Below are 15169 nucleotides of genomic sequence, written 5' to 3'. Positions count from 1 at the left end.
CTCTTGGCGAGCACTGCTTGGCTGCGGGAACGGAAATTCGTCACGATTTCCTGGTACACGAGGATCTACTTCAATGGTCTTCACTACGGACGTCAAGGAAGAGACATAACTTTGTCCAACAGTAGTTTATTCTGCACTCTAACGTCGAGGGTGAAACTGACATACTCGGCGGAGTAGCCGCTGTAAAAACTGAAAAGCCCCTTTGGGGAGTTGCAAATAAAGTATGTATGTATGTATGTATGTATCGTTATTTTATCGCATTGCAAATTAACATTGGCGCGTTTGTCTTCTTCTAAAGTTGTATAATCAAGGATTTGTATAGGTAAAGCTCGGGCAATTAATTTAAGGGTTTGCCGCTCTTCTTGTGATACATGAAAATTCTCTCAAATTGCCCAAAGACCCTTGCAATTTTGAGAGAATTTTCAAATATCGCCTGTAGTATAATCCTCAATCGCAATCACATTTATACGACAACCTATACAAATCCATGATTTTAATTTGAATCATTTAAGAATGTGTCACTTAGTTTCATCAGTGCTTTCCAGTTCTGACTTTAAAAATCATTTAACCCCAGTTGTCTGTTTTAAATTTCATCATTAAATATATCAAGGTAAAGGAAAACACTTTAAAAGTATTCAAAGTTACCATGGCCTTGGCAGAACAACAACTATCTTCACTTCACTTGTCCACCACAATGTAGTCCAGTCCAGTATTCTAACAAGTTGTAATTGCGTCATCCGGTCTTTCCCAGAAATAATTATGCGCTGAGCTGTTGTAAACATTGCCAGTCTTCGACAGATAAGACAAATTTCACATCGAAAGTGTAGAATAAAGGGCCGCCTTTATTTCGTCGATGGCGTCACCCTCTGATGCAATACAGGTAAGAGAAACGTGATCGACTGTTTCAATATTTTGAAATGTATCACGAATCAACTAAAGGAAAGCGATGCTGTTTGCAAACCCATGATCAACAGAGAACCCCAAAGATCGAATCTTCTGTTTCATATATCGCATTTGCGCGATAACAGGGGAGGAGGACCACTAAATTCTTCCCTGTAGACTCCTCATTTACAACGAATTCGCTTTGAGGGTTCATGTACAGCGAAGCGTGTAGTTCAGTCAGCGTGGCAGACTATTTGTCGTATTTGTATATTTGTGTTGTTTCATGGATCGGCGAGGTTTATATGGGTCTGCCAATATAAAAAGTGTTCTCTTATTTCTCAGAAAGCTTGTTCATTTATTAGAAATCAGGGAAGAGTTGACTAACTCAGCTGCTGATTTCATGTTATTTATTATTCATTCCCACTGAATGAATGCGACATAGACCGGAAGTACATGTAAAGTGAAAGTGTGCTTTTCATGTCCTATCGTGTTTAATACGGTTTGTTGATTTCGAAAGCCTCACATTGAATGGTACAAAATTCATCCCAAGGAGGCTTTTATATCTAGTTATGTCTGTACAAAAGACTGCAGTGATCGCTAAGCGTAATATATTCGATCAGACACACTGTTTCATAGAGTCAGATTATTTAATTATTTGTCGCGTGACCATCATTAAAAAAAACCTCAGCCTGGCCAAGTTTTTGTTTTCCTCTCGGAAAAATCGGTCCCTGATACTGGCGTCTCGCCAGCCGAGCCCGGAGTAACTCGGATGTGCTCTCATAGTTAGCCTAACGACACAGACTTAGATAGCACAAAACACCCAACCCAGCTCGTACGTATGTTTCTTGTGAGGTTAGTAATATGAATGGATCGGATATACAGGTGAAGGGATTGTACTTGCTCGTGCAGTTCTGTGCTATGGTAGTGGCTTGGGTTTGTGCTTTGTGGAATTGTGTCCTTTCTCGTGATCCTTACAGGAGCAAGTAACCCGTATTTTCAAAGTTGTATTGATTGAGGTACAAGGTATCTAAACTTTTTGACGGTATTTTGTTCAGGATTGTCTCCTCAAGGCACAACGTGCACTGGCAGTTCTTTATGAAGACCGATACCCTTGCAGCAACTGGGTTCAACGAGGACTGAGAGAACTACTGTATCAAAGGTGTAGTGGATCACGGAACGAATTCAATGACAATTTTCTCCGGCCAACTATTACATTGCTGGAAAGACTGAAAGAGCAGGTAAAATACTTTCGCGAGTTAAAGTATAATTCTGTCTGGAGGTTATGCTGGCGGCCCAGGAGAACATGCATGGACTGCATGGGACGATCGATATTACTTTCGTGGGATCTTTAACTATCTCTGCTACATTTCTCAGGAACAACAAAATATGTTATCTACCGTGTATTTTTCCAATTGTCCCCAACGCGTCTACCAGATTTTTTAGATTGAGCAGTCACGTCTCGTTTAAAAAAGAATGGCAACAAGGATCTTTTAGCTTAATCCCTTCGGAAAAGGAGAAGTTGCTGAGGGATGCCACGTCATATCACCAGGTGAAGACAATTATTGACCACCGCGGTTGTGTCAATGGCGTAGTGACCAACACACCCCACTAATCATCATCTAGACGTAAGTTCGGGTCCCGTCAAGTACAATTCCGTTTCCTTTGTCCTTTTGAATATCGGCCAGTGCGATAAAATATTTGTAATCATCATCATCATCATCATCATCATCATCATCATTTGTAAGAGTAAGTCTTAATTAGTTCTCCAATAGGCCCCTCGAAAGACCAAATGTTATCTCCTCCAATTTTGTGACTCCCAGAATCCTCTCTTCTGTAGGGCTTTCCTTTAGTGAAGAATGGAAATATTATTGTTCACCTGATAGTGCCATCGAACCACTTGGAAGTTGGAGAAATGTTTTATCAGGTAAACGTTAATTAGGATGTGTTGTTACAGACTTTCCGAGATTAGCCTCGAGTTGAAAGTGATTTTCGGAAACTGCGACGTTTTGTTGCTAAGGTAGAAAAAAGAAACTCGAAATAATAAACCAAAGGGAACCAGGGGTTGTTGAGAAAATGAAACTGAGGATGAAGCAGATAATGAACAATCCACGTGAAAAATGTTTTGGCAGATGCACAATTGTGCATTCGAGATATGCATATTACTCTTATATTAATGGTAGCGTCACTCCCTGTAGACATAACTACCGTTTTATTTGGCATAGGTTGGCCATACAACACCAGGGACATTAGCACTAAAGTTCGCCAAGTATCAAGGTAACTCAATGGTCCTACAGCCATCCACCATCGAGGAAAGAGAATTCCATTTAGGATTCAGCCAGCAGTACATTAGACAACTACGAAACGAAGCTAGTAGATTTGGTAATCAGTTGATGAGAGTTCTGCTGGTGTGCAGGCCAGCTGGCCAGGAGGAAATTACCACTGAGAAGATAGAAGTAGACCAGATAATACCTCACTCAGGTGGAAATAATTCATTTGTACCGGAAACATTCCAAAACCAACTGCCCAATAGAGGTGGACTATCATCGCTCACTGTTGGCCGTCAACCTCAAGAACATTCTTTAAGTACTAGTGAAACTAATTCAGCGTCCATTCGAACTACCCAAGAAGTCAATGGAGAAACGGCTGCGTCCTCTGGCCATGAACCAGTAGAACACTCATTCAGTGACAGTGACAGGAATCCAGCATATTCCCCTATACATCAAGCAACCAGAAAAGATCCAGCTACACCAGTAAGAGAACACCAACCTGACTGCCACTCTTCAGGAGCAGGTGGGAACAACCCCGCGTATCCTCCTATTCACCAAGCAGTCAGTAAAGATTTACCTACGCAGGTTATCGACCATCACTCTCAGTCAGGTGCTAATAGGAACAATCCAGCGTATCCTCCTATTCACCAAGCAGTCAGAGAAGATTCATCTGCACAAGACACTAGTCATCAGCCTGAGTCAGGTGCTAATGCAAACAATCCAGCGTATCCTCCTATTCGCCAAACAGTGAGAGAAGATTCATCTGCACAAGACACTGGTCATCAGCCTCAGTCAGGTGCTAGGGGAGAGAATCCAGCTTATCCTCCTATTCGACAAACAGTGAGAGAAGATTCATCTGCACAAGACACTGGTCATCAGCCTCAGTCAGGTGCTAGGGGAGAGAATCCAGCGTATCCTCCTATTCGACAAACAGTCAGAGAAGATTCATCTGCACAAGGCACTGGTCATCAGCCTCAGTCAGGTGCTAATGCAAACAATCCAGCGTATCCTCCTATTCGCCAAACAGTGCGAGAAGATTCATCTGCACAACACACTGATCATCAGCCTCAGTCAGGTGCTAGGGGAGAGAATCCAGCGTATCCCCCTATTTGCCAAGCAGTCAGAGAAAATTCATCTGCACAAGACACTGGTCATCAGCCTGAGTCAGGTGCTAATGCAAACAATCCAGCGTATCCTCCTATTCGCGAAGCAGTCAGAGAAGATTCATCTACACAAGACATCGGCCATCAACCTCAGTCAGGTGCTAATGTAAACAATCCTGCGTATCCTCCTATTCGCCAAGCAGTTAGAGAAGATTCGTCTGAACAAGACACTGGTCATCATCCTCAGTCAGGTGCCAATGGAAACAATCCAGCGTATCCTCCTATTCACCAGGCAGTTAGAGAAGATTCATCTGCACAAGACATCGGTCATCAACCTCAGTCAGGTGCAATTGCAAACAATCCAGCGTACCCTCCTATTCACCAAGTAGTTAGAGAAGATTTACCCACTCAAGACACTGGTCATCAGCCTCAGACAGGTGCCAATGGAGATAATCCAGCGTATCCTCCTATTCACCAGGCGGTCAGAGAAGATTCATCTGAACAAGACACTGGTCATCAGCCTCAGTCAAGTGTTCGTGGAGAGAATCCAGCATATCCCCCTATTCACCAGGCAGTCAACGAAGATTCATCTACCCAAGACACTGGTCATCAGCCTCAGTCAGGTGCTAATGGAAATAATCCAGCGTATCCCCCTATTCACCAGGCAGTCAAAGAAGATTCATCTACCCAAGACACTGGTCATCAGCCTCAGTCAGGTGCTAATGGAAATAGTCCAGCGTATCCCCCTATTCACCAGGCAGTCAAAGAAGATTCATCTACCCAAGACACTGGTCATCAGCCTCAGTCAGGAAATAATCCAGCGTATCCTATTCACCTGGCAGTCAGAGAGGATTCATCTACACAAGGCACTGGTCATGAACCTCAGTCAGGTGCTAATGGAGAGAATCCAGCGTATCCTCCTATTCACCAGGCAGTCAGAGAAGATTTGTCCACACAAGACTCTGGACAGCAACCAGAATTAGAAAATACTCCTTGTAAAGGGAGTATTAATCCAGCATATCCTCCAATCCACCAAGCGGTCAAAGACGGTTCATTTGCAAAAACTGCTCAACGACCAGAAATCGAAGAACCTTCTTCAGATGGAAGCAGAGTTAATCTAGCATATCCTCCAATTCACCAAGCAGTGAATGATACGACAACTGCGTCTATCAATGGCCAGCAGCCCGCCAGTTGTCTGGTAGAAGGAAACTCTCTAGGTGCAAGCGGAAGCAATCCACCGTATCCTCCAATTCATCAGGCGGTCAGAACTGATTCTCACGCGCCAGCCATTGGTAAGCAATGGGAGCAGCATAATTCTGGAGGAGGTGGAGGCAAACCTTTTTACACTCCTTCTTTTTATGAAACAAACAGTTCTGCACCATCACTCTGCGGTTCAAGCCAAGATCCTTTTAAGTTTCTTGAAGATCAAGAATGCCAGTTCTAGGAAATGCTGCTGTATGCTTTAATGAAACTGTTTACTTTAATCCCATAAGGGCACTACAAAACTAACAGACCTAATGCGTATTGGGTTAAACCTCAATTAGTTTTGTCGCGCTTTGTCACGTAGATAAGTCCACTTTCTTATGATCGCATTCCAGTTAAGTAAGTTATTCTATTGTACAAAATATGTCAATAGCATGTCAGAAATCGGAATTTAAGTACAAATTATTCACATACACTTTTTTACACAAGATTTTCGACTGCTGATATCAGATATCAAGACACTTGTCGACAACCTCAGTCAGGTGCTAAAGAATTATTTTGAACTCTTTCAGAGCTTAGCATGCATTGCATTTGGCTAACTAACAATTCGATGAGTAAGAGACTTAGATTGCGTCAGAATATCTCCTGTAACTACGCCACGTTGCACGAGATAAAACAGTCAGCAAAATATATCTGAAAGAGGAGAGAAAATAGCCTGTTTCAGACTATGGGTTAGTACGGACGATCGGAAAAGCGGGCGAACGACGAACGAGGTCTGAGGAAGCAAGTAGGCCCCGCTCGTCGGACGCCCGCTTTTTCGATCGTGGTCACTACTGACCGAGAGCCTAGAGCAGGAAACGTAAAATGAAGAGTCTTCCGCCGCTCCCCCCCCACCCCCACTCCTGCGTCCTCAACGGACGTACACGAGGCATTTGACAGGTTGATGTACCCGAGCGGCAGAAGTGTCACGTCGGTGTTTGTCATTGGAGTTGAGAATTTCACACCAAAGGGAAAGGGTAGGGAGAATTTAGACAATTTACTCGAAATCATGAGATAACATTGCTCTTTGTAACTTTGTGGTTCAAAAAAAGTTGTTTAAATGTTTGCGCTCGGTACGGTACTGTCAAGGCCTCAGGCCGATATTCTTCCATTACGGCCCTTGCGCTTGGTTGATAAGATACTTAGTAAACATTTAACTTTTCAGCAGACTGCTTGTGCTAAGAAGTCTTTCTCTTTTTGACAATATCAGCCTGAACGGGTCGCTCATGGCAAAAAAAAAAAAAAAAAAAAAAAAGATCAGACGATTGCGAATACACAGACGTTAGTATGATATGTCTTAAACAGCAATGAGGTATGAAAAGTACGGCCAAGTATTGATAGGCTGGCGCGCGAAATTATCCCTCGGGAGTACTCCCTTATATGGCCATATGAGTTTGTACAGCTCCATGTGATATGCTCCTGACACCTCTTAGACGTGAAGTGGCTAAATAAAGTATTGTGTTGTTTTATATTGTATGTTGTGCGGCTCAAAGGATATGGTTTATTAGCCGTTTTATTCAGAAATAGGGGTATCGATTTTGGCCATTGTGGTCTCAAAGAGGGTATGGTTTTTCATTCCAGTCTTGAATTGGGTATGGTTTTTTAGAACAAGCTAATTCATTCTTCATTATCGATAAGACCATCAACAAAAGCCCTTCACAATGGTCTGCAGTTGGCAACTACTTTTTTGTACTTAATAAGGCCCGTCTGAAACAGGGTATTGATTTAAGGGTCAGGTCTTTAAAAAGTCGAAGATTTTAGTCTTAAATAGGGTTACAGTTTTGGGAAGCGGGCTGCACACTCTATCCAATTTTTCTAGGAATTCCCCGCCCCATCCTTCCCACCACGAAATTATCCCCCTGGCAATGCATAACAAGAAAAGTAAAGAAAATACATCCCATAATATAAGATATAAACAAACAAACAAACAAACAAACAATAGAAACTCGTTTATTATTTCACAAATTGAACGTACAAGTCAAAGAGCCGTCACCCTGTCCCTGACTTGTTGACGCAGTGTAGCGTGACGTCCGTGATGTGACTGCGTAATATCATTGGGTGTTTATTTTAACTTTCGAAACGATATCCATATCCCTTCCTTTCTGGGAAAAGAAGGAAGACACTCGTCGACTCAGATCAGAGTTTGCTCCATATTTATTTAATGTCTCACCTTTAAAGTTTTCTATTACTTCCAGTGTTGGTATTTATCGCACAGATAATACAACATCATCACGAACAACCTGCAGAAGCTGATTTGACCACGCGGAAGTTATCTGCGTAACTCAGCGAAATCATTATGAAAAAGGCTCCAGCCCTCCTGATCTTTTTCTTACAGTTGAAGCCCGTAGTTCTGGAGGAAGGTAAAAACTACTATTATATGATAATTCTTTTATTCTAGGACTGATCAACTTGTGCATGTACGTGTAACTTGCTTTATTATCTAGCAGATGTGTGGCTACATTCATCGAATAGGATATTTTGATTAGTCTTGATGTGCTTCCCACGTGAAGGTCATCAGACTGCTATAACTGTAGCAGTAAAATCTTGGAGCAATATTTCGCAAGACGAGTCGAAATGCGATGCGATGCGTTGATGAATAGTAAAATACTTTAAGATTTCCTTGGACGAAAAATGCAAACTTCCTTTACGGTGCAGTAGCGCGGAAGAATTCAAATACTGATTTAAATGCATACCATCTATCTAATTAGTATTGCTATTGAAGCTTTTGATTTAGTAGTAGTGGAGTTGTTCATATGACTAAAGCGTGTTGCGGGTGCTATGTAATAGGTTCTACTTCAAAACCATCCTTAAATTGTGCTCAAATCGCGTAGAATATAGCACATAATACGCTGTAACACAACACTGTCCACCAGTCACGTCTCAAGTAGGGTTCAAAAGCGTCACGTCACACTTGGACAATGTAAAGCGCTCTATTTCAATATCAGTGTTGGGATAGTTAAAATCCCGTATTGACTCCTTGTTTACATTTATAGGAAGCTTCTGGCAGGTGACAGATTTTCACTATGACAAGACTTACCAGTTCCCCACTGACCCAGACAAGATCTGCAATTCACAGACGCCTGATACCCAGAAGCCCAACCGAACTGGCAAATGGGGGAATTATTTGTGCGACTCACCTTGGCGCCTCATTAACTCGTCAGTCTTCGCCATGAAGGACATCGAACCCAATCCTGATTTCATTATTTGGACCGGGTAAGGTTTTTATGTAGGGGATCTGTAGGGAACGAGAACAGGCATCCTACAAGGGTGCATTCTTGACCAGCGATTGATTCGGGGGGCACTCCTATATGAAAAGCCGGTCGTCTCGCTTAGCGGTGTAAATCACCTATTTTTGTCTCACTAAGGGTGTTCAGGACGAAACGCCACAATCAATTTTTAGCCGTCAAAGTATATCTTAATTTAGGATGCACTCGAATAAATGATACAATATGCTGTCATGATCATGGTCTCCTGTAGTGTTTTTTCTTGCGCTGAAATCGTGGAGCCGCACTTTCGCTGGCGAGATCTGCGAGGACAAAAATTTCTCTTGCAAAATAATTCAATCTTTATCCATGCATAATTTAATCTTTAATAAAAAATATTGAGACAAAGTTTACAAACTGTCATTCGCAAATCACTGTCAAATCCCTCTTTGCCGTTATAGCGATGACATGCCTCACGTGCCAAACAGTGAACTGAGCACAGAGGAAGTGATAGAAACTGTCAAGAATATGACAGACCTGCTAAACACAGTCTTCCCAAATACGACGGTTTATCCGGCCCTCGGTAACCATGACTACCACCCCAAACATCTGATGCCGCCAAAGCCGAATGACATTTACACGGCTGTTGGAGATTTATGGAGTCGGTGGCTTCCGCAAGACGCTGTGGATACGTTTAAAAAAGGTAGATGCCAGTAAATTGACTTAGCTAAACATATTTGTTCTGTATGAGTGATTGTTTCTATGAAAGTAATTGAAATAATCATATAACACCTCAAACGTTTACTTTTCTTCAGGCGGATTTTACACGGTTCTTATTAAGCCTGGCTTACGCCTCGTCAGTCTCAACACGGTTTATTATTACACAAACGACAAGCTAACAGGAAACATTACTGATCCTGCCGGCCAGTTTGCATGGTTAGATCACATACTGACGAATGCAAGTAGTATTAACGAAAAGGTGTGTTCAAGTTAGCAATAACTGTTGTAGTAGTCTTGATTTATGTGCTTATGAACTTGAATTGGCCTACCCATTTATGTCAGTTGTCAGTTGTCAGTTGAAGGAGAATGACGCTGTTTACGAGAAGTGGAGTTCGAAAAAATTTAACTAGAGACAAGATGGGAGACCTGAGCGAAGAAGAAGGCTCCTGGTTTTAATTGCCCAAACTCATTCGGTCACGCTCTCTTCCTGTGCAACGCCCTAAGATCGAGCTATTAAGTAGTTAATCATCGAGCTGCCTAAGCGAACAAGCTGGCTGGATGCCAACAACAAGTAGACTGAGGAAAATCAAATAGCACAGTATTTTGGGAAAAAAGATAATTAACCCTCTTTAGCCTGGATGAGGAGTAAATTTCCCACACCTACTTCAAACTTGTCTCTTTCTCCTTCGCGGCGGTTAGGGCATTTGTCACAGAGATCTGCTGTGCGTGGTGAAAGCAGGCGCGACCATGCGTCTGCAGTAACATCGCTTAGCCGATTCTTCCAGCTCCCAAATCATCTTTGAGCCTCTGCGCTCTGCGGAGGAGAAAGAACTTGTCTCGCTTCGACAGCTTACAAGCCATGGTGAGCAAACTTTGTGACTTTTCGAAAGTGATTTTTCTTGACATTTATCACGGAACATTTTGGTATTGTTCGATATGTCACTTGACTTTTCTATCGCAACCTTATATTCAATGAGGTTCATTTATATAAAGTACTCTTTAATGATCAAAAAAATTCTGTTTTAGTGGAATTTTGGATTTTATAAAGACTTCATGCCAAATCCCCGAGAATCTTTATTTTTATCTTTTTTTCTGACTTTTTCGAGTCTATTTTGGTTTTATCTGCTGTTTTACTTTTCAGGTCTTCATTATTGGTCATGTGCCCCCTGGCGCTTTTGAAAGAGCACCACGAAAGAAGTGGTTTTACCCCCAGTTTAACAAGCACTACATTGCTGTAGTACTCAAACATGCTGACGTAATCACTGGCCATTTTCTGGCACATCAACACTGTGACAGCTTTAAAATTTTCTACGACAATAAAGGTAGGAAATGATAACAGGGCTAATAAATAAAATCAGCCAATCAGAATGTCATCTGACCGGTACAATATTTATGAGAATATTAAACCGGGAAAACTTTCTGGCGTTATACATTTGATATTTGATTGTTATAACATTAAGTATTCACTCGTTATTGTACCGCGAGAACTCCCGGGCCCATCGCCCTCAGCATCGAGTGCAGTGAGAACCATACAAAAAACGATCGTCGGTCTTTATTGAACCGCCCTCGTAGTGCACGACTCTAGCCTTCCTTATTCTCCCAGTTGAGACACTCTCGCGCTATGTTAATCGAAACTGAGCTCTGACTCTCTCGCGCTATGTTAGTCGAAACTGAGCTCTGTAAAAGACGTCGGAGAAAATGAGGATTTTCAAAGGTCCGCGCTAAGAAGGAAGTTGTCGCTTTAAAATTACTTCTAAGATAAAATTGTTTCAACTAAATCTTTGATGGGCGGAGGAAGATCATCATGCAGTCGATGCAGGTGTTAAGCCCAGTTCTCGCTAGTGACATAATGACATAACGAAATAAGATGGACGTTATGTCGGTATGTTTGCAGTGTGAACATTCCGACATAGTGACATAATAGCACCATAACAGCATGAACATAACGACATAAGGAAAAACGTGATATATGAAATATATTTCCCTTTGAAGTCTCTTTCCAAAGTGATCCAGGATGTATTAAAAGCGGGGCTTCCATCATGTTGACATACCCCCTAAGTGGTATTTCCACTGTTAAATCAAAGGTTTTCTTTCATAAAAACAGAAATTTTAAACGATAAATTAGGCAACAAAGGTTCTTAAGATAAATGATTACGTATCTTTACGAGATAACCCGACAATTTAGCTTACGAGATTATCTTCTCTAAAGATTTTCTTTATTGATAACAAGAAAATCCATTTGTGTTACATCTGCTTCAGTACCTCACGCTTTAGTAAACCTGGGGCATCCGGCGTTTTATCAGTGTAGTTTTGAAGGAACAGTATTCACTTTAGATATTTTTTTCGACAAGCAAAAAAGCGATTTTTTATATTTCAAACACCCGAAGACAAAACTAATGTAAGTCTAAGGAGCTTTTATGTAAATCTATTTCATGTTTAATATTTAAAACAAACTCACTCATTTTCTTGCTTATGTTTTTGGAAGCTTTCCATTGTCTCAACAATATACACGCAAGTGATTTTAAGAGTATGCATTTCTTCCCGCTAATTCATTCACCATTTTTGTCCCTTTGTTTCATGGCGCAAGTGGAAAAACCGGTTACTTCCACAGGAAACCCGCAGAAACTCGGGGGTAAACAATAGTTTCTCTTTGAGCCATTTACCGAAACAGCTGGAAGATAAACAATTGCTATTCAACTGCAAAAGACGTATTTTCTTATTTTTCTGGTCGAGATTAAGATTTGGGCCGTAAAGGAAGACGTCTGTAAATTATATTTATAGTATTAAACTTCTCTCTTATTAAAAAAACAACAGTTATCTGTAAAAAAAAACACTTCTGCCGGCTAGAGGAAAGCATCTTATCTATTGGCCTGGCCCGGACTGAGTGGGGACGGTTGAGAAAGCGGCCGAGCGACGACGTCCCCACTGACCGAGAGCCTGGAACAGGCTACTGGTCTATTCTTCTCGCGCTATTCGATAATACTCTTATTATTGAGAATTTTTCCCCGCACGTTTTTAGCGCAAGATATAAGCCGGTAATGCTGAATTACTGCGCTTTATCGGCACATCTTGTCTTTGTGTACGTTACGATTGAAAGGGATCTGATGAGAACATTTAAAACAACTGAACTTTCAATTTCAAGGGCCTCTTCATATGAGCTCGCTAACTGGGCTGGCGCGGTTACCGGGACAAATTGTGATGTCATTCAGGGGAAATTTCAGCCCGGTGGACCGGATGAAATACCAAAAGCAAAACCAAAACGGTGACATAGAAATTTGTATCCTTCGCGACTACTGTAGCTTTGCTGACTCTTACTTTACTACTAAACTTTATTCACTTACTTCTAAAGTGAAAATACATACAGCGCACAAACTATGCCATTTTGGCCGTTACTGTTGCGAAAGCGAAGCTACTTTGTGAAAAAGGTTTCGTCCTTGTTACCCGGGCTGGAGTGAACATCCCGGTTGGAAATTTTCATCCCTTGGAAACTGGGACAGCCCGTTACTATCAAAAGAACAATTTTAAAGTTTTGACATACAAGGAGGGAAGGGGAGGGGGTGGGGTGGACGCCATACAAGGAGGGGAAGAGGGTTCGATGCCAATGATGATTTACTCTGTCATCCTGCAAATTTCTAGCGTTTTGCATTCTAGTACATTTTTTGATAATTTCCCCTCAATTCACGTTATTTTACGACTTTCTCAGAAAATAGCGAAGTCCAAGATGGCGGATTCGATATGGCCGACTTAATGACGTCATGTGATATCACTTGTACCATCGAAAATTTGTAATCTTGTAGAGCAGGCCTCGGGATAGCGTGCACGTCCGAGGATTAACATATTTGATTTGTACCTATTCCGTAGGAGTTCCAAGAAGTTCTCTTTTCCTCTGTCCAGCCGTAACGCCTTGGAAGACAGTACTGCCGACAGTTGGTTACAACAATCCTGGTGTCCGTCTGTATAAATACGACAGGAACACTACATATGTCAAGGTAAGGAGGTCATCTTCGTTTTAAAACGGCGAATTTGCTAATAAGAAAAGTGGAATTATTTTTGATGAGGGAGCTGATCCGCCTGAATATATGACTTAGTAACTGACCGTCCAAGTAGTGAGGTGAAGGAACGGCTACAATCCTGGTCAAAAGTCTTAGGACACTGCACTTTTACCAATGTATGGCCTTTCTGTCCACCTCCCCCTCCCCACACCCAACACTGTGTTGATGTTGATTCATTCAAAGTAGACACAGTATTCCACCATTGTTTTGCGGGAAGGGGGGTTCGGCAAATTAAATAATGACTTCCCACTTCAAAATAATGCGTCACCAGTAGTCAGTTTGTCAAGTGTCCCAGGGACTTTTGGCCAGGACTGTAGGCGAATAAATTTATGGACGGACCTTCAGGTGCACGGATGGAGCTTAAGTTAAATCTGCCGAAAAACTTTCCTGTTCGACTGCACCCTTAATACGCTGCTAAGAAGCGAACTCCAAGGAAGCTTGAATTCTCAAACGTAGCTGCAGGATTTAAAGCATCGCTATTCATCCCAGTCCGTCCACAGTCGTTTTTTTTTTTGCTACGAGGTATTTTTCTTCGAGAGCTTGAGCGATGCGAGGGCAAAAAAGCTACCCCTTGCACTTAAGCGCGTGTATCCCACGCGCCGTGTTTTAAAATATTTCGTCAAGCTTGCGATCTCGACGAACTCAAGACAAAACAGAGGGTCTGTGGACAGACTATATTCATCCTTATCCGGGCTTTTTTATCTTTTCTTTTCAACAGGACGTTTGGCAATACTATTTGAACCTGACGCAAGCCAACTTGATGGGCGAACCCGATTGGCTATTAGAATACAAAGCCACTGAAGACTTCAATATACCAGATGTGAGCCCGCAGTCTCTTCACAATTTGGTGCAGACTTTTAAGCCTCAAGGGAGCTCTAACTTTCTCAAATACTACTTGTTCAACTCTGTGAGTGCTGGAGGCGAGCAATGTGAGGAAGAATGTAAAATTGGTCAACTTTGCGGCATGACAGAAATTGATTTTGATCAGTATGATGCTTGTCTTCGGGGCTCAAGCAGGTCCACTGTTTCCTCGACTTCAAGTGTAACGCCCTCATACAGTATCAGTGTTCCGTCGGGTTCAAGCTCCGTCGAGTTCTGCTTCAGTGTTACGTTTTGGCTGGTGTTTATCGGGATTTTGCTCTGTTAAATATATACTCTCTGCATATTGAGAAATAATTCAGAGATAATTGACGTTTTATTATTAATTTTTTTTTGTTGTTGTTTCAAGTGCGACCAATAACTTTTTCAGTTGCAAACTGTCTTTATATTCTACCATTTTCTCGCGGCAAGCAGGCGAGGAAAAAAAATGGGGAACCCGACGGGGAACTGCGATCATTTTGACAGTCAGACATTCCACAGCTTATTTAGTTTTGCATCCTTTTAAATTAAGAGATGGAATGACGGAAACAATGGCATCCTTGTAGGCGTCCCCCTCCCTCCCTCCCTCCACTCCGCGCCTCTCGCGTCTTGTTTTCCCCTCTCCCTCTGCTTTAAACGTCTGCCTCGCAGGCCAGCAAAGATACTGAAAAACTATCAGAGCTAATGGAAAGAGCAAACATCGAAATCTCTCATCGAAGTTTCGTTTTATTTCGTCGAACGGGAAACAATCAAACTTTTGTGTTGCAAAAATCTACAACTTGACCAAAATATATATGGGTTATTGACCAAGCATGAGGTCAAGATGGCTGGATATTGGCCAA

The 15169-nt window shown here is 41.9% G+C and overlaps 2 protein-coding genes across 2 annotated transcripts; both read left to right on the top strand.

Annotated features, from left to right (window-relative positions):
* Positions 1–761: 761 nt before the first annotated feature.
* LOC110069693 (uncharacterized) lies at positions 762–6963 on the top strand. The gene is made up of 4 exons (XM_089292039.1): positions 762–880; positions 1938–2120; positions 2720–2806; positions 3105–6963. The coding sequence occupies exons 1-4, from the start codon at positions 854–856 to the stop codon at positions 5694–5696; spliced, it is 2889 nt and encodes a 962-aa protein (XP_089148165.1). The 5' UTR covers positions 762–853; the 3' UTR covers positions 5697–6963.
* Positions 6964–7096: 133 nt separating this feature from the next.
* On the top strand, positions 7097–14674 carry LOC110069694 (acid sphingomyelinase-like phosphodiesterase 3b). Its single transcript, XM_020777227.2, has 7 exons — positions 7097–7854; positions 8488–8707; positions 9159–9400; positions 9513–9676; positions 10559–10739; positions 13279–13406; positions 14188–14674. Exons 1-7 carry the CDS (start codon positions 7791–7793, stop codon positions 14614–14616), a joined length of 1428 nt encoding a protein of 475 aa, XP_020632886.2. The 5' UTR covers positions 7097–7790; the 3' UTR covers positions 14617–14674.
* Positions 14675–15169: the final 495 nt, after the last annotated feature.

This window comes from Orbicella faveolata, unplaced genomic scaffold (genome assembly GCF_042242905.1).
Source record: "Orbicella faveolata isolate gen_17 unplaced genomic scaffold, um_ofav_v1 contig_24, whole genome shotgun sequence".
Classification (NCBI taxonomy): Eukaryota; Metazoa; Cnidaria; class Anthozoa; order Scleractinia; family Merulinidae; genus Orbicella; species Orbicella faveolata.
The sequence above is the reverse complement of the archived record's forward strand: the minus strand, read 5'-3'. Positions and strand labels throughout refer to the sequence as shown.

Excerpts from the sequence above, each read along its gene's own strand:
- LOC110069693 (XM_089292039.1), top strand. The coding sequence starts at position 854 with ATGGCGTCACCCTCTGATGCAATACAG. Across the intron at positions 881-1,937 it reads CACCCTCTGATGCAATACAG|GATTGTCTCCTCAAGGCACA; the intron begins GTAAGAGAAACG and ends TATTTTGTTCAG. Across the intron at positions 2,121-2,719 it reads TGGAAAGACTGAAAGAGCAG|GGCTTTCCTTTAGTGAAGAA; the intron begins GTAAAATACTTT and ends TCTCTTCTGTAG.
- LOC110069694 (XM_020777227.2), top strand. The coding sequence starts at position 7,791 with ATGAAAAAGGCTCCAGCCCTCCTGATCTTTTTCTTACAGTTGAAGCCC. Across the intron at positions 8,708-9,158 it reads GATTTCATTATTTGGACCGG|CGATGACATGCCTCACGTGC; the intron begins GTAAGGTTTTTA and ends TTGCCGTTATAG. Across the intron at positions 13,407-14,187 it reads GGAACACTACATATGTCAAG|GACGTTTGGCAATACTATTT; the intron begins GTAAGGAGGTCA and ends TCTTTTCAACAG.